This window comes from Schistocerca piceifrons, chromosome 3 (assembly GCF_021461385.2).
Source record: "Schistocerca piceifrons isolate TAMUIC-IGC-003096 chromosome 3, iqSchPice1.1, whole genome shotgun sequence".
NCBI lineage: Eukaryota > Metazoa > Arthropoda > Insecta > Orthoptera > Acrididae > Schistocerca > Schistocerca piceifrons.
The window spans coordinates 501,024,766-501,050,532 of NC_060140.1; the positions used below are offsets into that span (position 1 = coordinate 501,024,766).

At 41.6% G+C, this 25,767-nt stretch overlaps 2 protein-coding genes across 7 annotated transcripts in view; one reads left to right on the top strand and one right to left on the bottom strand.

Annotated features, from left to right (window-relative positions):
* LOC124787724 (ubiquitin-conjugating enzyme E2 W) overlaps positions 1–12,074 on the bottom strand; it is a 143,004-nt gene extending 130,930 nt beyond the window's left edge. Inside the window, exons 1-2 of one of the 6 annotated variants that reach the window (XM_047254571.1) lie at positions 11,965–12,074; positions 2,398–2,489 (exon numbers count right to left, since the gene is read on the bottom strand). In XM_047254571.1, coding sequence (XP_047110527.1) covers positions 2,398–2,489; positions 11,965–11,988 — 116 coding nt within the window. In that variant the 5' untranslated portion in view covers positions 11,989–12,074. Of the gene's footprint in view, positions 1–2,397; positions 2,490–11,590; positions 11,789–11,887; positions 11,943–11,964 lie in introns of those variants that run through there. The other 5 variants (XM_047254573.1, XM_047254572.1, XM_047254574.1 and 2 more) reach the window with 5 other exon arrangements.
* Positions 12,050–25,767, top strand: part of LOC124787723 (inositol monophosphatase 3) — a 37,164-nt gene continuing 23,446 nt past the window's right edge. The window contains exons 1-2 of the mRNA XM_047254568.1: positions 12,050–12,617; positions 12,893–13,046. Coding sequence (XP_047110524.1) covers positions 12,267–12,617; positions 12,893–13,046 — 505 coding nt within the window. The 5' untranslated portion in view covers positions 12,050–12,266. The remainder of the gene's footprint in view (positions 12,618–12,892; positions 13,047–25,767) is intronic.

Here is a 25,767-nt window from a genome sequence, read left to right on the forward strand (position 1 = left end):
TTTCAGGGACCGAGAAAGAACGAGAAGTCCACAGCCAGCAGCCTGTGGTTCCTTCAGTCACTGGCTCCTGTCTGGCTATAGAGCAGTATAAACCATGGAAGGTAGAGGCCCTCTGGACCTCTTCTTAGCTAGAGAAGCCAGAGGAGACTGACGCACCTCAAGCTAGGGGATGGGGACCAGAATCCCCGGCAGGTGGGGAGTCAGTGCTCCTAAAGTGAATGCAGTTTAAGCACCAGAGGGGCCTTCAGCCATCTGGGGGGCAGATATTAGCGGGCAGCTTTGAGGGCTTACTGTAAGAGGGGCAACAGATGAAAGCACTGTAAAAAGCTATAGCATACAACTGAGTCATTTGTATGGGATTAAGACACTCCTACTTTTTTCTGGCCTCTTGATATGTGAGCTTGTCCAGAGTCTTATACTCTTGGATTTTCTTTTTACATTTAAAGACGGAGCATTCTGGTGAACAGAGAGAGTGGAGCTCACTGAGGTTTACACAAGTGGGGGAGGGGCATATGGAATGTTCAAGTGCAGAAGACGTCCACAATCCCTGCAGACAGGTTTGCTGGCACAACGGGAAGACATAAGTCAGAAGTTTGTACATCCAAAGTGTTTCATTGGAGGAGGAAGATAGGGTTTCACGCCACACTGGTAGACCATCACCTTGACCTTCTCAGGCAACTTACCACCCTCAAATGCCAAGATGAAGGCCCCAGTACCATCTCTGTTTTCTCTTGGTCCCCAATGGACACAACAGATGAAGCGCACACCCTAGCTCTCTAAGCTGGCCCACAGCTAATTGTCATATTGCCAAAGATCACAGTGAAAGACGATGCCCTGGGCCATATTGAGACACTTGTGGGTAGTGACAGTCACAGGAATGTTACCCAACTTTTCACAAGAGAGTAGTGCCTGTGAATGGGCAGGAGACAACATTTTAATCAGGAGGGAGCCACCAGTTATCTTTGAGGTAGCTGCTACTTCCCATTATTTGCCCTAAACAAAAAGTAAAGATTTTGTTGCCAAAAAGGTGTCCTCGTCAGTCCTGGTACAAATGTGGTATTGGGGGGAGGATTTTGCTCCTCATCATCTAGTCCTGTGTTCCTCCCACAGTGTTGCCAGGGAAGGGAACACATTGGGATCGTACTTTGTTGCATCATACGAGGCATTTCCATGCGAAGACAATGCTGGGGAAATGTGACAACCAGCAGGAGAAAGTTTACGATGCTTCATGTGCGAACTATCTGCCATGGTGTCACCCACTCTGAATGGGGGCACTCCCCAAGGGTGCCACCCAGCCACAGCAATGGCTACTTGGCCAGTAACCCACTGCCGGGATTCCGCGTGCCCCTGTCATGATGGGCACACACTTCATGGCATACATGGGGGGGAGTACAGTGGAGGCACCTACAGTATGAGCCCTGCACGTCAGGAGGCTACCATCGTGCAGGTTCTTGACAACCCTCCCCTCCCAATCACACAATGAGATGGCTACCATGCCAGGATTTTGGTGCACGACAACCAGAAGGAAGGGTGCCAGGGTGGAAGGGCATGGAGACAGAACACACACCACAGTGGGCAACCTTCACTGCACAACACACGCTAATGTAAAATGTGGAAAAGATGGCAGGTGAAACCCAATAATGGGCATAATATAATGGTTAATGGAAGGTGAAGATAACACCAAGAGCGAAACTGGAAATCGAGACCAAAATCATGAACAAATTCCACGATGGGTCTGCACCAAAAGGACCATCTGATTGAAAGTCAGAGCTGGTAAGAGATGGTCTAAGTGTAGGTTTGCAGCAAAGAAAGAGGATGTAGTGCTGCAAAGGCTGGGGCACCATGGTAGCCAAGCACACACTCACCAAAGAGCTGTGAGTGAGTGAGTGAGGGGAGGGGAGGGGAGGGGAGGGGAGGGGAGGGGAGGGGAGGGGAGGAGCCGTGAGTGAGTGAGTGAGTGAGTGAGGGGAGGGGAGGGGAGGGGAGGGGAGGGAGAGTTTGGTGGCAGATCACAGAGAAAAAATAAGTGGTCATTTTCCACCATACTGATGAGCAGATGAGATGAAACAAAGTGATTTTTTATGTTAGAAAGGATAATATCACAATATATGAGGTGAGAGTTTTAAATCAGCAGTGTGTAGATTATTTAAACATTTCATTAATATAAAAAAACTTGCAATTTGCACAAAGAAGAGAAGTTGAGAATACAGATCTCATGACAGAAGTGAAAGGAATGTGATAGAAGATTACCTGGCAACTGGGAACAGTTTTTTCTACTTTTAAAAGTGGCTACTGGAAGTTCTTGGAATTGCATCTCTTGAAGAGAAGTACCGGGTTGTTGTAATAACTCCTCATGATGTGTATTTTTGTTTTGTTTTTTAATACATTTGAACTTACTGATTGAGGTTCTGTCCTGCTCCTTCAGCATCTACAGTAACTCCTGGAGGGGGCTCTTTCATAAGTGACATAAGTTCTTTCTGAAGGCGTCTCTGAAACAGAAGATGGGAGTCAACTTTAGATATTTTCTTAACAGTTCTTAAGACACATGATGAAAGTTAAGAAATTAATCATCACTCATAGAGTATAAATAATATAAAAACAGAAAAATGGTTCTAACTATTAAAAATTGATTGTTTTACATGGCTTCCCCAATTTGAGAAAGCCTGGCCGAAAAAATGACATGTGAAAGTCAAATATCTTATCCACCAGACTTCTGCCTCTATGAAGACTTCCATGTGCCTGCTAATCACTACTTCCCATATAAATATGGCAGGGAAGTCCTTCATGGAATATCACTACTTCCTGTGTTGCTGCAAACAAACAACATTCTTGTCATCTGCATGTTTCATTTAATACCTCTAAATTCTTCACTATAATCCTCATTTTGCTTGGCTGTCTACGTTTAACATCATGGGTGCCAGCTTGATAGAATTTAAAGACCAATATGTCTGCTTGTGTCTGTATATGTGTGGATGGATATGTGTGTGTGTGCGCGCGAGTGTATACCCATCCTTTTTTCCCCCCTAAGGTAAGTCTTTCCGCTCCCGGGATTGGAATGACTCCTTACCCTCTCCCTTAAAACCCACTTCCTTTCGTCTTTCCCTCTCCTTCCCTCTTTCCTGATGAGGCAACAGTTTGTTGCGAAAGCTTGAATTTTGTGTGTATGTATGTGTTTCTATCGACCTGCCAGCGCTTTCGTATTGTAAGTCACATCATCTTTGTTTTTAAATATATTTTTCCCGCGTGGAATGTTTCCCTCTATTATATAAATATATACTCAGTAAGCCAACTTAAAGTGTTGGTGGAGGGTATTTCTAGCACCACTATCTGTTCTTTCCTTACCGTGTTCCAGTTATGAATGGCATGCAGGAAGATTTATTGTCAGTAAACATCAGTATTAGTTATAATTTCTCATGTTTCATATTGTGGTCATTTTGCAAGGAAGTAATATGACGGCCTAACTTTTCCCGAAACATGCTTTCTATGAATTTCAATAGGAAAACTCTCTGAGAAGCACAATTCCCCTCTTGTACAGTCTCCCACTGGAGTTTGTTGAACATTTCCACAACATTCTTGCAACTACTACACGATTCAGTGACATAATGTTCTAGTCTTCATCGTGTTGTCTACCTTTATTGATCCAACCCGTGAAGGGCCCCAGATTGATGAGCAATACATAAGAGTGGTTGAACACGTGTTTTATTTGATGAAGATTATTGCTACAAATCTTAGTCTGGCATGTTTTCTGACTACCTGTTTTATGTGGTCATTCCACTTCAGTTCACTCTGGACAGTATTTTATGGTAGTTACTAATTTTAGTGATTTGTTGCCAATAAAGTAATGTATTTCTTCACCTATTTGTATTTAATATGTTGTTGAGACTCAACTGCCAATTCCTACAACAATCAAAAATTCTCTGCAGCTCTTTCAGTTCGCTATAGTCTTCTGGTGTTGCTACCTTCTTAAAGACAACAGCATCGTCTGCGAAAAGCCTCATAGAGCTTCTGATATTATTCACTACATTATCCAACATATACAGGGTGTACATAAAGTCTGGGAACACTTCCAATCATTTATTGCACAAGAACCAAACATTGTTCAGATATCATACACATGTCATTTTGAAGAGAAAACCTGAAAGTTTTTTTTTCCTTTCTTTTTTTTTCTTTCATGTATACTGCCACAGCGTAGTTTGGTAATTTGTTGATAGTTAGTGCCAGTCACAAACATCGCAGAATCAAGTGCGGAGCGAGTTTTCTGTGTGTTGGAGTTTGACAACAACAAGTGTGCTACAGCTGTTCAATGGATGTTTAAACCAAGTATATTAAGAAGCCATCAACAAGGAAGGCCATTTACCATTGGCACAACAATTTTGTTACAATGGGTTGCTTGTGCCCAGCAAAGAGATGTGGATGTCCCAGTGTCACTGAAGTGAATGTGGAGTGCATACAAGAGACATTCATTAGGAGTCCACAAAAACTGGTGCGTCATACATCCCATGAACTTTAAATGCCTCCAATGACAGTGTGTAAAGTCCTGCGACTTCATCTTTCAGCAGGATGGGACTCCACCTCATTATCATCATGAAGTTCGTGGGTACCTGAACACGGAGCTGCCGCATCAAATCAATGGATCGGCCGTGCTACAGAAGGGGACAGCTGTTTCACGAAATTTCCTCCCAGATCACCAGATCTCACTCCGTGTGACTTTTTTCTGTGGGGACAAATTAAAGAGCTGGTGTATGTATCACCTCTACCATGTGATGTAGCAGAGCTCCGGGAGAGAATATGGGAAGCTACTGCCACAGTCGATGATACCATGCTGGGACAGGTATGGCAAGAATTTGATCATCATACTGATATCTGCTGGGTCACTCATAGTTCACATAACAAATGTTTGTAAAAACACTTTCAGAGTTCCTCTTCGAAATGCAATATGTATTACATCTGTACACTGTTTAGTTCTTGTGCAATAAATAATTGAAAGTGCTCCTGGATTTTATGTACACCCTGTATATTGTCAATAGTAATAGTCCTACAGTCCTTCCCTGGGGTACTATTGAAATTACCTCTGTATTTGTCAATTTTGTTCTGTTCAGTGGCAAGTTGAGTTCTTTCTGCAGTGAAGTCCTGAATCCAGTCATAATCATGGTTCACTATTCAGTGAGCTTGTATTTTTTTCATTAAATGACTGTATGGGAGCGTAGTAAGTGCCTTTCTGAAGTCAAGAAACATGGTATCAACCTGAACGCCAATGTTTGCATCAACCTGAACACCAATATTTATGTTCCTCTGGATCTCATGGATGAAACAAGTGAGCTGAGTTTTACAACATCTTGTTTGCAAAATGCATGTTGATTTTTACAGACAATATTTTTGTTCTCCAAAAAGTCATAATACATGAACATAAAGCATGTTCCACAATTATAATACATGTTCTGTACAATGATATCAAATGCACAGCAGATAATGACCCCTGACTATGAACCTCGTCAGGAAAATCTTATTTATCTTATGGTAAAATTCACACTTCTGTGTACCACATAAGACAGGCATTACTGTATTTTATGATGAGCAGTTTATAAGTAGTAGCTACACCATAGCACTTCCTATTCAATGACACTGGAAGTTTTGGTAAAGGTTCCTCCACAAGGCAGGTCCAGTACCTTTAATTCTAGCACATCCTTTTTGGTAGCCTCTTTAACTAAATGATATGTGTGAGTTTGTTTCCTGCAATTCTGACATGGCTACACATCTGTAGAATTATGATCTACTTTCCCGTGTTTTAAAGCTTGGAGACAAACCATGATCCAGTGGCTGTTGGGGGACAGCTGTAAGTTAAATCTTGTAAACTCCTCAGAGACTTGCTGTAAATAAGAAAGAGTTGTGTACGCAGGACAGGAAGACTCTAAAAACTCGACTGTTGTTCACTACCACATGTGCATGTAGGTATAGACCGTTTGGCCCTTAATACATGACTGATCATTGTAAATGATTTCTAAACTCTGGAATTAGTTCATCACTGAATAGTAATCATAAAATAAATGGGTCTTTTATGTCTTTTGGCCTGAAGGATAAATCTAAATGAAGTTGTGGGCTAGTGACCCTTCGTGGGGATGTCCATAGTAATACTTGTGAGAGACGATTCAATGGACTCATTAGCGATTTCATCTCAAATCGTACTGGTCAACAGTGAACGTGTCAACAGTGAACGTGTCACATCACTATTTCAAAGTTTGCAGGAAAAAATGAAGTTCCACATGACACCTCTTGAAAAGTACAATATTTTGGTTTTCTGACGATTTGTTGAAATGCTACTAACCTCTCTAAATGACAGTATTTGTGAAAATGTTGTAACGAAAGAGAAAATTGAAAAACTGTAATAAAGAAACCAAAAGTCATAGATATCTGAATTTATTTTCAATTAATACTTTGCTCCCAACACTGTGAGACGTGATTAATATATACACACTTCTGAGCTCTTTTTTATTTTTTGGAAAAATAAACTATGAAAATTTGTAACCTTTTGGAAAATTCAAAATTATAGTTTGAAAATATGGATAGTCACAAGATGTTAACCGTCTTGAGAAATGATAAAATGGAAGGACTGCTGTCAGCTATGACATTAATGCATGAAATTCTGGAACTGTCAAAATATCTGAACATAAAGATGAAAGAATGTGATATTTTTTGGCTATTTAGAAATTATTTTCTCCAAAGCCCCCATCCTATATGCTCAAAAGTTTCATGGTACATTAGTTGGTCATTGTACTCAGGAAATGTACAATCAGAGCACAAAATGTTAGAAATTTTTTAGGTATACCTAGCTTTACTCTCAAGGTCAAAAAAATCATGGACATTTAAATACTTATACTGACCACTCAATTTTAAGTAAATGTCATGTAAAACTGGTATTTATGAATCAAAATAATTACTTTACAACATTAAAAAGGAGTGAGAAAACCATTCACAATTTTGTTCGAAAGCATTTTATAACAAAAATGACATATAGAATATTTATAGCCACCTTTCTTTTTACGATATTGTTCACTAATTATTATTGTCCTCTGTCATGATTTCACTTCTTCATGACTTTCCATGAATTAAAATTGCCTACAATGTAACAATCAACACTGCACTATTGAGAAGAGTTCATTTGGTGACAGCCATTTGAAAGCAATAGCAGGACCACAAGGTGTTAAAGGAGCAGCTCATGAGAGAGACTTATTGTCTGTCACAATCACCACTGATTGTCATACACACGAGAAATGATTTGGCTCACTGCAAAGTCTTTTAATGTACAGTGCGGTCTCTGCCTTTCACACACAGTAACAGGTTGCATTTAATGGAAAACAGGTCTTGCAATGTATGTGATATTCTGGTATGCAACCCAGTAGTGACTTGATTGAATTCCTACCACAGGTTTCACAGCAGACCATTCTTTTCTCTTTTTTTTAAAACAGAAGTCCCTTAATGTACTTTCATTTAGAATTAAGAGTTTCATGTTTGTTACTAATGTTGATGTGATGTGTACAAATCCAGCAGCATCTCTCAGTTCAACAGTTTCTTGCTGGAGATTAAATATTGTTGCAAGATATCTACAGAGATCTCCTGCCCCTTCACATGCACTTTTTCCATGGCCAATTGCTGAAAATATCGATTTTTTTTTTCTTCTTAATTCCAGTACTACAGTCTTCACCAAGCTCATAAGGCTAAAAGCAGTTTTTAAAATGAGATGCTACACCATCAGACACATACACGTTTACAAAATGCATGATCTCTAGATTCTGTGTCATCAATCATCATGCTGACAGCGTAGCATGCATGTGGATTGTCACGAATGAGAACGTCACTGGCAATAGCAAAACAGTGTGGTATTTCAAGGAAATGAGCATCCCATGAGAATACTGATATGTGTGATGTGTGCCAGTGGTAACTTTGAATTAATTCTGCAATGAATTTAATTCTGCAAAGCAACTACCAGTTCTCAGCAAAGTCGAAATGAAGAACTAATGTGTCAGTATTCTTGGATGTGGCTGATTTTACTTCTGCTATGACCTGTCTATGAATACTCGAGATATGAGGGTGAAATAATTTAATTGGATAGATAAGAAATTCTACTCACCAAGTGCCGGCAGAACGCACACATAAAAGCAAGTTATAATTAGGCTGGCTTTCGGAGCCTGTGACTCCTTCTTCAGGCAAAAGGGTTGAAGGGGAATGAAGAGGGGTGAAGGAAAAGAACTGGAGACATCTAGGAAAAGGAGTATATTTCAGGAGAGACTTACCGGACGGGACAAGAAGGAAAGACTGATCATTGGAGACTGCATCAGACAAGATTTGAAAACCTGAGAGCTTAAAGGTGAAGACAGAATAATATGCAAGACAGAGATTACTGCTGAAACATCGTGCATGAATTAGTAAGAGTGAAAAGCTAAGTGCATTGTAAGTAACGGGGGGGGGGGGGGGGGGGGGGTGGGGGGTGGGGGGGGGGGGTGAAAGATAGATGGGTAAGGCAATGAAAGATGTAGACAACTAAAACAGAGTGAAGAATAGAGTAGTTACTGTGAAGAAATTCTGAGCTGGAAGAAATTAATGTAAATTAAGGCCACGAGAGGGGTGAGAACCAAGGTCATGTAGTGCTAGTTCCACCTGAGGAGTTCTGAGAAACTGGTGCCTGGGGGAAGAATACAGGTGGCACATGTGGTGAAACAGCCACCAAGATCACAATTACCATGTTGTAGAGCATGCTCTGCAACAGGATATTGTGTATTGCCAGTATACACCCTCTGCCTATGACCATTCATCCTAATTAATAATGTGATTGTAGTCATGCCAATGTAAAAGACTGAACAGTGTTTACATAACAGCTGGTATATGAGTCGTTTTGCAGGTAGCTGTCACTTTCAGGGCTGGTATAGGTGGTGGTAGGAGGGTGCATTGGGCAAGTCTTGCAGTGGGTACAGTCACAGGGGCAGGAGCCATAGGGTAGAGGAGGGAGATGAGTTGTGTGCTCCAAAGGTGTTTTTTTTTTGTGATGGTTGGAACAAGGCTGGGGGTAATTATGTCCAATGAAGGCGAAGGTGAGGTGAGAATGGTGGTGTATCGTTGTACAGTATCTGCATCCGAACAAATATGTTTGCCTCGAATGTCAAGGCTGTATGGGAGGGAATGTCTGACATGGAAAGGATGGAACTTCGAAATGTAAGTACTGTTTGTTAGTAGGTTTAATGTGAACAAAAGTGCGTAGCTGGCACCTGGTGACGACGAGATCAACAGCAAGGAAAGTGGCATGGGATTCGGAATATGACCACATGAAATTTGAATGGGAGAAGGTATTCAGAGATTCCAGGAATTTTAACAGGTCAGTCACACCGTGAGTCCATATGGTAAAGATGTCATCAATTGTATTATACCAAACCAGGGCCTGTAGACTTATGTATCCAATGAAAGTCCCTTTTCAAGCGACCCAGGAAAAGGTCAGCATAGGAAGGGGCCATCCTGGTTCCCATGGCCGTATCCCTGATCTGTTTGTAAGTCTGCCCCTCAAAGGTGAAGTAGTAGTTGGTCAATATAAAAAGTTGATTAAGATGAGTACGAAGGACTTCATGGGTTTGGAATACGGTGGCCACTGACTGAGGAAATTTTCAACAGCAGACAGATCATGTACATAGGGATGTTGGTATAGAGGGAGGTGGCATCACTGGTGAAAAGCAAGGTGTGTGGAGGGAGTAGGACAGCCACGAATTTCAGACGACCTAGGAAACGGTTGGTATCTCTGATATAGGAGGGAAGTCTTCGTACTATGGGTTGCAGCTGCTGATCAACTAAGGCAGACAAATGTTTGGGGGGTGCTTTGAAGCCAGCAACTATAGGACGACCAGGATGATTGAGTTTGTCGATCTTAGGAAGAAGATAAAAGGTGGATCTGCATCATTTGGGTGGGGTGAGGCATTGGAGACAAAATATTTGTTCGATGCAGAATCTTTACAGTAATACACCACCATTCTTAGCTCAGTGAAGGAAGTATGCACACATATTTACTGCATTAATTTCAAACTTGTTTGTTTCACCATCAGCAGTGTCACAAGAAAGAAGTACACAACAGAGATGCATCTGATTCTTTTATGTACATGTCAAGAGCCGCAAGATAAGTGTTGGTTGCAGGAGTGTGCAATGTGCCCTGGTGCTGAAATGACAACTGCTGAACCATTAATGACGTAACCTATGCACTGTGTGAGGAAGGAGAGTTGGTGAAGAACACAGTAGAGCCAGAGAAGTTTGTGAAGACATTGGGTCATCAAAGGAAGAGCTCACCTTCATATCTATAACAAAGAAAGCAATCAATTTTTGACAAACTAATTTAATTGGATAGATATAATTAGGCCTATGACTTGTGCTTTTTTTCCAAGAAGTGTGCAGCTTTTTTTCCTTCAAGGTATCTACAATAGATTATTGTTAGATGAAAAGCTAACTCAGCAGCAAATTCAGTATACAATCTTATAGAGATTCCATTGGGCCCTGGAGCTTTGTTCAGTTTCAATGATTTCAGCTTTTTCTCAATACCACTGACACTATTTCGTCCATCTTTTCAGTACTATGAGGATTAAATTGGGGCAATTCTCCAGGTTTTTCCTTTGTAAAAGAATATTTGAAAATGGACTTAAGCATTTCAGTTTTTATTTTGCTACCCTCAATTCCAGTTCTTGTCTCATTCGCTAGGGACTACACACTAACTTTTGTGCCACTAACAGTCTTTACATACGACCAGAATTTCTTTGGGTTTTGTAAAAGATCATAACAGTTACTTGTCAAGAATAATACATATGTTGAAGAAATGTTATCACTTTATGAGTATATAAAAACATATAATTTTTTCAGTGTGTTCAAATACATGGTTTAATACAGTGGGTGCAAAGCAAGAAAATGATATTTTTGTAATTGACAAGAAGGTAGTCTGAGTAATGGCAATGGTAGACATTCTACAAATCTTTTATTCATTAAATACAAGATATTAATGGAAATAATTCATATATTTTTGAGTGTGAGTTACATATTTTAGAACTACATAATACAATTTTAACAATCCAAAGACAAGACTATTAGGGCTATATTAGAACCTGTACGCTTCCACCCTTCTCACACACTAAGGGAAAAAAGCAGCCATGTTTATATGAGAAAAAAACAGTATAACAAATTATCTAATACGCCGACGGTACCTGTGTGACGTAAATTGTTAAGGAAAAAGCCGCAACGCCTCTTTTCGCCAAACCCATTTTATTCGTTAGCAAAACTGCTACAAATACCCAACACAATCATGACTACGCAACAAACATTATGTAAATTTTCCTATTAAAAAGAATCAAAAAGTAAAGCATTCTGACAAAGTCTATTGGACATACTTGTGACAAATGACTAATAACGAACCTGAATCTGAGGAATCAAATAATGTCACTACAGCACTCATATTCGTTTGGTGTAATTATTCATCCATAACGTATTTACTAACAAACCTATTATGACTCATATTGTTTGCAAAGTTTGCCTATTACAATATAATGTGTTGCATCACAAACAAATCAGTTCTTACACAGTGCGAAACAGAGCAACACCTGGACGCAATTAGAACTTCGGGCATTTCGCCAAACATTTTGAGAAATACGCTTCGAAGCCAAGCACCGATTAACTGGGAGATCATCAATTATTCCACAACTTCACCAAGGGACACAAACTTGATATCTGCGAGGATTTTGGCATGAAAACATTCCAATAATATTAACCTTAACTTCACTTGTTTTCCCATATGCATCAAACATTCGCTTTTACGACATTCGCAATACATACTAACATTCGGGAAAACAACAAGAATTATAGTAAAATGCAATACCCAATGTTACCAAGTACAATACTTCGTATATCGGAACATCGAGTACGCGCTACTTTAATTGTAAATCACAACAGTACCTCCGACGGTGACATCGACGCCATGCTTCTCCTTCCGGTCAGCTGAGATCTGTGACAGAAGAATTGCCTATCACGCCGCGTTAAGTAAGTTGACGTGTATGCGTGTACTGTAATGTGTGATCAGAATTACTGTGAAACGTAACGTTAGACTTCTAGTAGTAAATGGTTTCATCCAGCGAAGTAATTTGTCAAGTGTACCGCCATTGAGTTTTCCATTCAAACTAATAAAATGTTTTTAAAATTTGAAATGAACATTTCAAAACTGATTTCGTTTAATATTTTTTAAGAGATACTACATAACAATGTTTGGTGGGACTGTAAGGCTCAATCCATTAGGAGTATTTATTATTGTGGCCTTGTCGATTTTATTCTTCGTATCATTAAACACGAATCTTCTGAGGTCTTATGACAGCAGTAAAAAAGAACCTACAGTGTCGCAAAACAACATTAGTCTTCGAAAACTCCTTAGTGATTGTATATTGCTGGCAGAAGGAGGAGGTAGAAAAGTTGCTGAAATCAGGAAGGACACTGACATTGGAGAAACAAGCAAAGGAAAAACCAAAGAAGGCGCAAAAAATGTTGTTACGAAAGCAGATTATAATTCCCACTGTGTAATGTATTATGGTTTAAAAGAAGAATATCCGACAATAAAGGTAAATGAGTCTTTTTACGAAAGAAGGGCCAGGAAAAGCAATGACTCAGTTACCAACGGTATAATTAACTCGCCGAATTTTTTAACAATGAAAAATTTTTATCTGTAGTTTGACTAGATTCATGTTACGTAGTCTACGCATTTTATGGAGCGAATTACTAAGTCTTGAGCTTGGCAGGAAATAAATACAGTATACAATTGTTGGGATAATTCTTGTACAGATATGTCTTTGTAATGGTGCTTAAAATTGTTAAATTTATATTTTATGCGTTACAGGTTATTTCTGAAGAGAAAAACAAAGACTGTACAGGTATCCCTTCGCTTGACAATTCGAAAATCTTAGAAACAGTTCCTTCGAGTGATGAGTATGTTCCTGCAACTGATATTTCCGTCTGGATTGATCCTCTGGATGCTACATTAGAATATACTGGTAAATAAAATTTCCATTTACGTTATCTATTTTCTAGTGGCAGTAGTAAACCTTTCATTGATTTACTGATTTTTATTACGCCACAGTTGATGGTTATGGACAGAATGTGTTACTCTGCCTACTCACAACAAAATTTAACTTTCAGCATAATCTGCAGCATTGCATCATTCTTGTCACCACAGCCTTAATTCCTAACGAATAATACAGAGACAAAAAATATTTTCAGACTCCTGTTCACTTCCTGGTTTCCTGTGTATAATGTCTTGTGCCACATCAACAGTAAGTCATCAGATGAAGCCCATAGAAATCGTAAATAAGGATGTCCACACACAGCTGAATCTCCATCCACCTAAAACTGACGTCCATGTCTTAACAAGTGCACTATGTACTTCGGTCAGTTATACCGAACATACGGTTCTTTTAATTTTGTATGTCTTAGGACAATTTAGTTTAGTAATATAAAAAATAATTACACATTGTTCATTTAGCATCTTCACATTTTTCACTGCACACAGTGCCATATACCTGCAGTTGTCTCTAGGATAACAACCATGCTGCTACACCTCTGTTAGATTTCCATGTCTTCCTCTCAGTCTGTCTGAAAAAGTGGTTTGGCATCTCCTCATGAGTGAGAGACTGAAACTGAAAAGAATGGCGAGGCATTAGCAGGTCTATTATGCACCAGCAATCACCTTTTTTGCGCTATTAACCCTGCTTTGAATTCTGGAAGCAATCTTTAACTGTATAGATGCAAAATTTAAGAGCTACACTTCGGCTGTCTTTTTAAGTAGCCTAAATGTATTTTTGCTTCTCTCATTTCCGTAGGCAAATTTTCATACAGTCTAATTCTTTGTAAAAGATACTGTTTAAAAATTTTTTGTGTGTTCTTTCGTGGCAAATGTAAGTCCAAACTAGCTCTTGTGCCACGGTTGTGTGTAGAACTATTTATGACTTTTGTACAAATGTTTTTTTCCAGTGAATACAACAGACTGGTAGATCAGTTCTCTTGGTACAGTAAGAATACCTAATTTTAAAAAAAAAAAAAAAAAAATTCATTACAGTGAACCCAACTACAACTTTTAATTGTTTCCATACAGTCCTTTTCTTCAGTTAGAAAATTGCTCGTTTTGTGATTTTGATCCCCAGAACAGAACTCCATAGCTAAAAATTGAGTTACAAATTAATAGTATGTCACTGCAAGGCATAACATGCTGATGACATTCTCTTTGTCAATATCTTTGTGCGTTCATTCAGTGCCAGTTGATAATTATTAATCTTCCTGTTTCTAAATTGTTTGTGAATGATGATAGTTCATTATTGACCTTAGTGCTTCGTGTTACACATTGTTGTGGGAGTTTTTTTTTTTTGCTGCCTTTGCAGTATGTTATTTCAGTGTCATTAGTTATTGACTACTGATTTATTTTTTGTTTTGAAATTGTTAGTTTGTCATGTTGCTCATGGTTTGAAAGTTTTTTTGATACTATCTACAGATGTTACGGGAAAGTTTATTAGTCATTGGTAGGTTGCTTCTATGGGTGACAATATGGCCAATCGACAGAATGTTCGAAGTGACATTGAGCCAAGTCTGTGCTTCTCAAACCAGGCATGAGTGTGTGCGGCAATGTTTTCAGTAATGGTTATTTTGGTTTTTTGGGTGGAAGAGGGGAAGGGGGTGCCTGGTATCTTTGTTTTCCTTTGTGCTATGTAGGTCTAATATTCAATTCCAGATTTTTTGGTACTTTTTGTTCGGTTTATTCTTGAGGATTTCGTGTTTGTAATTTTTTAGTATAGTTTGTTTCGGAACGGTGACATTGTTGTTGTATATTTATCTTGTTCCCTCCCAAGACCCTATACTTTCCACCCCATTAGTTTCATTTTATTGCTGAAGTGAAATATTTTGAATGTTTAAATATCTTTGTTTGTGGGTGTATTTAGTGACATCATGGCTGCCATATTGTATACACTAGGAGTAGGGGTGTCCGCCAACTTGCTGATGTAACGAGTCAGAGCAGATGGGCAGAATCAGACACTTCTGTATTGCTCAGTCAACTAATATAACATGGAACCAAATAAATGAGTTGTGCAGAATGTATTGTGCACCATCATTCTTATTTGCCATATTATCAAAGATATAGATAAAAGTAGATTCAAATTTTGTACCATCATCCATCAAATTGTTGTTAATCTGATGTATATTAATTTGGTTGGTGCATAAGTTCATAGCATTTTTCCATAAGTTTAATAAACACAACAAATACATATAACAGAGACTTTAGTCATCAGTAATATAGTCTCATTCACTATTTACAATCTGTCAATGCTGAGGTAACTTTTTAACTCTGCGACTGTAAAAATCGTAGTTTTGAGGCGGAGAACTTGTCAATGCATGTTCGGAGCACATCTGGAAATGTAGTCCCTTGAAAGTTGTTCAATACAGAGCTGAAAAGGTGAAAATATGAGGGCACAAGATCAGGTAAATAAGATGAATGTGACATGACTTCCCACCCCAACTCCCGTATGATGTTTTTTATCAGTCTAGGAGAATGCGGACGGTCATTATTAAGTGGCATCACTTCACACAGTCTTTTTGGTAAAATTCTTGGATTGCATCTGCAAGACATCTCAGTTGTTGACAATAAATGTCAGCAGTAATGGTTAAACCTCAGGGATGCAATTCCTAGTACATCACACCATTGCTGTTCCACCAGATGCTTAACATTATCTTTTGTGGATGGATGCATATCTTTGTACAAGGAGTTGTTGCTTTGTTTGAGCTCAACCACTCCTTTCTTTTCCATAAGTTAGCATAAAGATACCATTTCTTGTCACCAGTAATGATACAGGATAGGTAGAGTCAGTGTTGTTCACAAAGCAGTTGATGACAAGCAAGCAGAGATGCACATATGACCACCTGCTGATTTTTGTGATTTTGGCTTAGAGCACGCGGCACAATTGCTCCCTATTTTTGAACCTTCTCTGTTGCTTGCAAATGTCACATGATGATGGAATGACCATCAAATTTGCCGGTTCTTGAGTACACTGAGATGGATCATTGTCGATTAATGTGTGTAAACAGTCTTCATCAAATCCCAAAGCTCTTCGTGAATGCAGAGAGTCACTAATGTCAAAATGATGCTTCTTAAAATGAGATAACAATTTTCTTGTTGTGCTCTGTCCAGTGACATTATCCCCATAAAAGGTACAAATGTTTCTGGCTGCCTCCACTGCTGTCACCCTCCTATTTAACTCAAACAGAAAAATATGTCACAAATGTTCCAATTTCTCAACTTGGAACTCCATTTTCTAGTGTCTGCAGGTCCACTTACTATCTCCAAATGACAATATGTAAACTCAGATAGCAACTGTGAACCACAAATAAAAAATGACAGTTGATAAATAAACCCATAGCAACCAAAATACCAACATGTAAAACTTAAGCACCAACCTATTAATTAGTAAGTAAGTTACCAGAATCATTAGATTTTTGTGGAAGAGCCTTTTTTCCCAAGGCAGCAGAGAAGAGTCAGGGGAAAACTTAAACTTGGAATCAATTTGTAAGCATTATTTTTATTTATTTGCTGTAAGAATGTTCTGTAGGTCCTTACTAAGATCCTCTCACCATATATTATGACAAATGTTTACAATATATCATTATAATACCAGGGTCGTTCAATAATTAAACATACAAATAGCTGTACAGCAAAAAATGAAGTCAAAAGTATTATTGTCTGTTTTTCCACTAATCCCTACCAACTTAAGTACATATCTCATCTTCTTATGAGTTGTCTTATCACTCCAGAAAAGAATTTATATTGATGTCATGATGACTTTTGTAATTTTTTTCTTTGGTTCTTTATTGTCATTGACATTGATGCCACCCAAACTGTCATCAGACCAAACAGATAAATATCTGGAAGGGGAAGATCAGGGCTGTAAGCAGCATGAAGTAGAAACTGCCATCCCTCTTTGCTAATATTTCCAACATGATGTGTGCCATATGAGTCCAAGCATTATTTTTAAGAGGTACCACACCTTTCCCCTACCATCCCAATCGTCTTTTCTTCAGTTGACCCCCCAGGGGGCCCACAGACCTTTTGTGGGTACATTTATGGTGCGCATGGGACCCCAAGCTATTGCAGTCTGTTTTCCTTTCCTTTGAAGGCTTTATTACCATCCCTGTTCCTTTCCCTCCCTATCCTTGCTCCTTTGTCCCTGACCCCTCTTTTCCCTCTTGGTGGACTTCTTTACGTTGACCTGGCTATCCTCCTGGCTTTGTTTCGGTCTGTGCTCTTGTTTAGTTTGCTGTTTCCGTGTTCTTTACGGCATTTTTGGTCTCCTTGGGGTTTGACCTCCATTTCCAAAATTTTCCATTCAGTGTGAGCCATTTGGGGGTGAACTCCCTACCTAGCTTCCATAGTGCAGGTTCCTTTCCCCCCTCCCCTCCCCTTTCCCTTTGCACCCTGGCCCACCCCCTCCTGCTAGGTCACCAGCACGGTAGCCAGTCCGTGTGGTGGGGCTGTTAAGTACCCACTTGGCTGAGCCCCCTGAAACCACAGGGATTACACTACTAGTACTGGAGCTGTTAACGCCTCGTGTATGCCCAGGAGTCGATCCTCATCGTTTTGGGGCATCAGTACTCCCAGCAATGGCCGCTGTGCTAGACGGCTCTTGCTGTGGCTGGGTGGCGCAAATGGAGCGAGCCCCTGATTGGAGTAGGTGGTACTAGGGCAGACGCCTTGTACATGAAGTAACAAAAGCTTCACCATCCTGGCCATTCCATGGCCGTCTCTAAGAGTGGTAGCAGACGTGACACTCCTTCTAATCGTTCGGCCTTCCCCTCTCTGGCCACCCCCTGGGAGGAGGGGCAAGCTCACCAGCTTGGGTTGAAACCCTTCCCTCGGTACCTGGTTTGTACCAGGACGTACAGCGGTAGTTTTGCCACGACTAAGCCTTTGTTTTTTGTGGAGACGATTGAAGATAAGTATGGCAAAGTTGAATCGATGAGTAAAATGCGATCCGGTGCTTTGCTCATCAAGACATCTTGTGCTGCCCAATATGTCGTACGTGCTTGTGACCATCTCAGTGATGTCCCAGTCTCCGTCATGCCCCACCAATCTTTGAACTCTGTACAGGGCATTATTTTCCACAGAGATCTTCTTCTACAAACTGACAAGGAGCTCCGTGCTAACCTCGAGCAGTGATGGGTTCATTTTACCCGCTGTGAGCAGCGAGGCCCTCCAAACAATCGCATCACTACAGCCGCCTTTATCCTGGCCTTCAGGGGGGATGTCCTCCCAGAGACGGTCAAGGTAATGGTGTAGCAGTGTGATGTAAACCATATATTCCACCACTGATGAGATGTTTTAAATGCTTAAGGTTTGGACACGTCTTCCCACTGCACCACTGCCTGTGCTCCCCCGCCAATGTGTGTAAGTTGTAATGGACAGCATTCACCACGCTCATCTACATGCCTGGTGTTTGTGAAAGAAAGGAGGATTCAAGAGTGCAAAACCTTAGATTGGCTCACCTAAACTGAGGCTCGTCAAAAATATGACCGGCTCCATCCTGTGTCTATGACCTTTACTTTTGCTTCAATTACGTCCATTCCCTCTGCTACCCCCTCCTCTTCCCAGCCCCACCCCATTCGCCCCATTCCTTCAGCCTCCCCCTCTTCCCCTCCCCCTCTCCCCCTCCCCCTCAGTACCCATACCCACCCCTTCGGGTGCTGCTCCCCCTCCCCCGCCGGAGAAGTGCTCCCCTCCTTCGGCGGCCGCCGGTACTGCAGCTCCCTCCCGGGCTCCTCTTCCCGGCACCCTCCTGAAAGGTAATCTACTGCTCCACATCGGCAGTGTGATCTGCAGCCGGTGGGTGCCAAGATTGCCCAGTGTAATTCTGTGCCTGCCCTCACTTAAGTCTGCTCTTCTCTTCATTCCCAAGAGAAGAAGCAGAAACGCAGGAACAAGGGCAAGGCCCCTCTGGTACCCCCTGAGGTGCAGCCTTCCCCTCCTACAGTTAATGAACCAACAGTGTCTGACCCCACCTATATTGATATTACCCCATCCTTATTAGTGACGCAAAGTGACTCGGTGGCGTGACCGACTCCAGTCCATTCGCTTCCACTTTGGTCTCCAGTTTGAGAATCCTCCAGTGGAGTTGTAATGGATATTTGCGTCACCTTCCAGAGTTGCAGCCCTTTCTTTCCTTCCACTCTGCCACTTGTGTTGTGCTCCAGGAGACCCATTTTGTCAATTCGTACTCACCCACCCTTCACAGGTTCCACACTTTCTGTCAGAACCGAATTGACCCCTTGCGGGCTTCTGGTGGTGTTTGCACCTTGGTCCGCAAGGACATTGTTAGTAAATGGGTTCCCCTCCATACCACTCTGGAAGCCATTGCTGTCAGGATCCATCTGGCCACTCCAATCACAAACTGTAATCTCTACCCCCCACCTGACAGGCCGCCCACATCCCATGCCCTCACCACCCTTCTTCAGCAACTCCCTTCTCCCTTCCAGTTATTAGGGGGCTTTAATGCCCACAACCCTCTTTGGGGTAGTCATAAGACTACTGTCCTTGCCAGGACAGTTGAAGCTGTTCTGGCAGGGCTTGACCTCTGTTTACTTAACACAGGTGCTCCCACACACTTTAGTGTGGCGCACGGCACTTTCTCAACCATTGACCTCTTCATCTGCAGTCCCGACCTTCTTTCCTCCATTCAGTGGGGCGTCCACGATCACTTATGTGACAGCGACCCTTACCCAATTGTTTTGACCTTCCTTCAGTGTCTCTCTCTCTCCGTCACCCTCCCAGGTAGGCAATATCTAAGGCTGATTGGGGTGCCTTCTCCTCTGTTCCCATCCCCCCTGTATTGCCACACAACAGTGTTGATGAATCTACTCAGACCTTGACTGCCTCTATCTTTTCAGCAGCTGTTTCAGCAATCCCTTCTTCTACAGGTTCCCCCCGCCATAAGATGGTCCCTTGGTGGACTCCAGAAATTGCTGCAGCCATAAAAGACCGCCCCCGTGCTCTTCAACACTTCAAGCAGCACCCTTCTACTGCTATTCTTCTGGTCTTTAAACGACTCCACGCCTGGGCTCGTTACCTAATCAAATTTCAGAAACGGATTTGCTGGGAACGATATGTAGCTGTCACAGGACCCCACTCTCCCTCTTCACAAGTCTGGGGGAAACTCCAGCGAATTTTTGGCCACCATCCTCCCACCGGGGTTGCAGGAATTTCTGTGCATGGTGTTGTGCTTACCGGATGTTGTTGCAGAAAATTTCGCTCAACACTTTACTCAAGCATTGGCATCGGCTCAGTATCCGCCCATGTTCCTTCTCCTGAAAGAGTGTTCAGAACGACTGCCTTTGTCTTTTTTTTTTTTTTTTCCTCGCTGCTCAGAACCATATAATGCCCCATTCAGTTAGTGTGGATTTGCCAATGTCCTTGCCCTTTGTCCTGAAACGGCTCCTGGACCGGATCGGATACATAACCAAATGCTCCAACACTTATCAGTGGCTGACCACCATGGTATACTGACCCAGGGTTCCGTGCTGAGCGTCCCTCTCTTTCTCATAGCCATTAATGGTCTGGTGACAGCTGTTGGACCGACAGTGTCCCCCTTTTTGTATGCTGACGAGTTTTGTATCTACCTCGCCTCCTCCATAATGGGCACTGCAGAACGCTGTCTACAGGGGGCAATCTGTCGGGCCCACTCATGGGCTCTCTCCCATGGCTTTCAGTTTTCGGTGGCCAAGACTTGTGTTGTGAATTTCTGCCGTTGCCGTACAGTCCATCCCCATCTTGAACTGTTCCTCGATGGCCAGCCCCTCGAGGTGGTGGACACCCATTGCTTCTTGGGTATGGTCTTTGATGCCCGGTTGACATGGCTCCCTCACCTTCGCCAGCTGAAGAGGATGTGCTGGTCCCATCTCAGTGTTCTTAGATGTCTGTGCAATACCACCTGGGGTGCAGACCGCTCTGTTCTCCTGCGATTATATCAAGCATTGGTCCAGTCTTGTTTAGACTATGGAAGTCCTGTCTATGGTTCTGCATCACCTTTGAAACTGCAGATACTAGACCCCAACCTCAACTGTGTGGTCCGACTTGCAACTGGTACCTACCGGACTAGCTCCGTAATTAGCATTCTCGCAGAGACGGGGATTCCACCACTGCCAGTTTTGTGCCAACAACAGCTGATATCTTATGCGCTCCGCATTTGCTGCACCACAAAGCACCCTAATAATGGTCTCCTTTATCCAGACATGGAGATCACCCTGCCGCAGCGGCGGTCACGATGTTGGTTTACCATGGCTGTCCGCATTCAGTTGCTATTTTCTGAGCTCCAGCAGTTGCCTTTACCACCTCTCCTCTCCGCTCATGCATGTACCCCTCCATGGTGCGTCTCTCGGCCGCAACTCTGTCTTGACCTCTCAATCGATTCAAAGAATTCTGTCCCTCTGATGGCTCTTCGCCACCAGTTTTCCTGTCTCCTCAGTTCTTTTCAGGGTTCAGAAGTGATCTGTACTGATGGCTCCATGGTTGTTGGCTGCACTGGTTTTGCTTACACCTATGCGCGACTCACGGAACTTCGTTCCTTGCCAGATGGCTGTAGTGTTTTTACTGCAGAATTGGTAGCCATCTTGTGCGCACTGGACCATATCCGCTTCTGCTCAGGACTATCCTTCACTATCTGTAGTGTCTCATTGAGCGGTTTGCACGCAATTGGCCAGTGCTTCCATCACCACCCGTTGGTCATCGCTATCCAGGACTCTCTTTCTCTCTTTGCTCAACATGGATGCTTGGTGGTTTTCATTTGGACCCCAGGCCATGTTGGGATTCCTGACAATGAACTTGCTGATCGACTGGCTAAATTAGCTACTACCAGGCCATCTCTTGTTATTGGCATTCCGGAAATAGTCCTTCGCTCGGCATTATGTCATCAGGTTTTGGGCCTTTGGGATGCAGAATGGAGCACTTTTTCTTTGCCAAACAAGCTCATGGCAATTAAGGATTCTACAACTCCATGGTGGTCCTCCTTTTGGGCCTCTCATAAGGCCTCTGTCATCCTCTGCCTGCTCCGCATCGGCCATACGTTTTTGATTCCCAGTTATCTCCTCCGTCATGAGGACCCCCCTCTCTGTCGTTGTGGATCAATGTTGACTGTGGCTCACATCTTATTGGACTGCCCCAACTTAGCCACCCTACAATGGACTTTTAGCTCTCCAGAATCACTATCCCTGGTGTTGGCTGCCATTGCCTCAGTGGCGGATCTCGTTTTACGTTTTATTCGTGGTAGGGGTTTTTATTGCTTTATTTAAGGTGGGACCTTCCACCTTATCAGTGAGTGGAGGGGATGACAGGCCCTCTTGCTCCCCCCTTCGCCCCAACTGGACTGGCTTCAACTGGGCTTGGTGGTTTACCACAGCCCTCTGCCTTTCCACTCCTTTCATTACGGGGTCTGTTATGTCTTGAGCATCTCTCTTGTCTCCTGTGCTTCTTCCTTCCCACCCCTGTCATTAGTCACTTTCTTTCCCTCACATCTTCTTCCGCCGTTTTCCTTCCTTCCCTTAGTTTCTCATTTATGGACATTGTGGTTGCCTATCCTAATGTGGGATTTTATTGGTTTTAGTTAATCCAAGGTGGGAGGGACTGATGACCGCATAGTTTGATCCCTTCTACAACCAACCAACCAATCTTCAGTTGAGGCATGACCCTGTTCTCAAACATGCCCGAGTTGTGGATGCTGTTAGAAGCACATTTCTCCCCTCCCCCCCCCCCCCCCCCCCCCCAAAAAATACAACAGAAAATGGTTAACATGACCTTACTAGTCAATGGTTGTGTTTTGAATTTTCTACAAAAAGTCCAGAAGTCAGAGACAGCAAAGGAGTGGTAAAAGCAGTTGAACAGAATGGATGGTGTCTTGAAAGGAGGATATAAGATGAACATCAACAAAATCAAGACAAGGATAATGGAATATAGTTGAATTAAATCAGGTGATACCGAGGGAATTAATTAGGAAATGAGAAACTGAAAGTAGTAGACGAGTTTTGCTATTTGGGCAGCAAAATAACTGATGATGGCTGAAATAGAGAGGAAATAAAATGTAGACTGATAATGGCAAGGAAATATTTTCTGAAGATGAGAAATTTGTTAACATTGAGTACAAGTGTCAGGAAGTCTTGTTTGAAAGTATTTGTATGGAGTGTAGCAATGTATGGAAATGAAACACAGAAGATAAACAGTTTAGTCAAGAAGAGACTAGAAGCTTTTGAAATGTGGTGCTACTGAAGAATGTTGAAGATTAGATGGGTAGACCACATAACTAATAAGGAGGTACTGAATAGAATCGGGAGAAAAAAAATTTGTGGCACAACTTGACTAAAAGAAGGGATCGGTTGGTGGGACACATTCTGAGACATCAGGGGATCATCACCAATTTAGTACTGGAGGCAAGCAGGGGGGGACCAGGGGGGGGGGGGGGGTATAAAATTGTAGAGGGAGACCTACAGATGAACACAGTGAGCAGATTCAGAAGGATGTAGGTTGCAGTAGAGATGAAGAGGCTTGCACAGCACAGAGTTGCCTGGAGAGCTGCAGCAAACCAGTTTTTAGACCGAAGAAGACGACGACGACGACGACAACACTAGCAGCAGCAGCAGGTGTTTCCACTACATGCTTTGACACCTGGAGTCTGGCTGAAACTGATGTATCCACCATTGGTTAAAATTATACCCAAAAATGCATCAACTTTGCTATGGAAATGATTTTTTAGCTCAGTGCAAATGCGAAATCTCTGCCTCTTTCATGAACAGAAAGCTCTCTGGGAACCTAACTTGTGCAGTCTTGTGGTAGTTCAATTTGTTTTGAGTGAGAGAATGAGTTATGCCAACAGTTACTCACCATTTATCAGCAATTTCTTCTACTGTAAGTCACCAGTCTTCTTCGATAAGTGAAGTAATACAAGCTTGCAGTATCAACGTTGATATTGCTATAGGACACCAAGAGCAGTGTTCATTGGTTATGCTTTTACAGCCTGTTCTATACTTTTCCACCCATGCGTAAAAACTTGAACAGATTGTGTAACTGATGTCCCATTGTTTGTTAATCCGAGATGATATTTCCAACAGTTGTACACATTCCAAAAGTAAACACCTGATCACAGAACACTGTTTTTCAAAAGTATTTTTTGAGTGGACTCACAGTTGACACTAAGACCTTAAATGTTATATTTATGTATATGTTAATCAAACAAATGACTAAAACTCTTCACAAGGTTTCCAACTAACGCAAAATTTTCAATTTCCTTACAGTAGGTATTACATTATTTAATGGCATGCCTATTTGACTAGAATATCCTTGTACATACTGTTATATTACAAAAACAATGTATATGTGGTGGCATTCAAAACCTCGTGTATCAGTACAATAAAAGTGTCTACGGAATATACAGTCATTCAATTATAATGCCATCTACGTCTGCATTTCGGAAACTGCTGAGAAGTTTATGGAAGAGAGTACCAGATATTGGGGTTTCTTTCCATTCTGTTAACGTATGAAGTGTTGGAAAAATGATAGCTAAAATGTGTCTGTGAGTAATGGTGCTAGTCTTGGCTTGTTGGTACATATGAGAGCAATCTTTTGGGTGTTGCAGTATATTTCTAGATCCTCACTTAAAACTGGTTCTTGAAACTTAGTAACTAGGTTCTCATGGGATAGTTGGCATCTCTCTTCAAGTGTCTGTCAAGTTTTGGTTTTCAGCAACTCTGTGACTCTCTCTCATATGTCAAACAAACTTGTGACTATTCATGTTTCCCTTTGTATACTCCCAGTACTCCTGTTAGACCTATGTAGTGTAAGTTTCACACAATTGAGCAATATTCTAGGATGGGTTGCACAAGTGTTTTGTAAGCAATCTCCTCCGTAGCCTGATTGCATTTCCAAGTGTCCTGCCAATGAACTGAAGTGAGCCACCTCCTTTACCTATGCTGAATTATGTGATCATCCCATTTAATATCACTACAAACTGCTATACCCAGATATTTGTATGAGTTGCCCGATTCCATTGTGACGTATTGATATTGTTGCCATTGGATACGTTTTCCATTTTGTGAAATGCAGCTTTATGTTTTTTGAACTTTTAAAGCATGTTGCTCACAAATTTTGTTTGCTACACACAAATATATTAACGTATGAGAAGAATTACGTAACTTTATTGTGACTGTTTATTCCGTAAACTTATGTACACTCTTTGGCTTTGTCGGAAAGTGGAAACTCTGCAGTGGCTGGAGTTGATGTCATTGTTGAGCTTTCTTTGGTTGATTTGAGGAAGGTTAACACTGATGGGGTTTGCTGCTGTAGTTGTTCCAGTGATTGTTGGATGACTTTAGTGGTTCCCGTAACCAATACTCACCTGATGCAAGTCCAATGATATTTCATGAGTGTATCATAGCAAACTGCGTAGCTCAAAACAGTGATATAAATGTCTGACATAACAAGTTTCTTGTTGCCAGCTTTGTAGAGGGCACTAAATGTTTATTTTTACTTGAAACTTGAAACAAGCATATGAAACAAATGTAGCATCACAAACTTTGGAAACAGATAGGTTCATCATAAGGTAATGCAAGGACGTTATGAATAAATCCATAATCTTACGTTCAGGCACCAGTCTTGCAGCACTGGATACAGAGGATGTCCAAAGAGTGAAACATACTAATCGT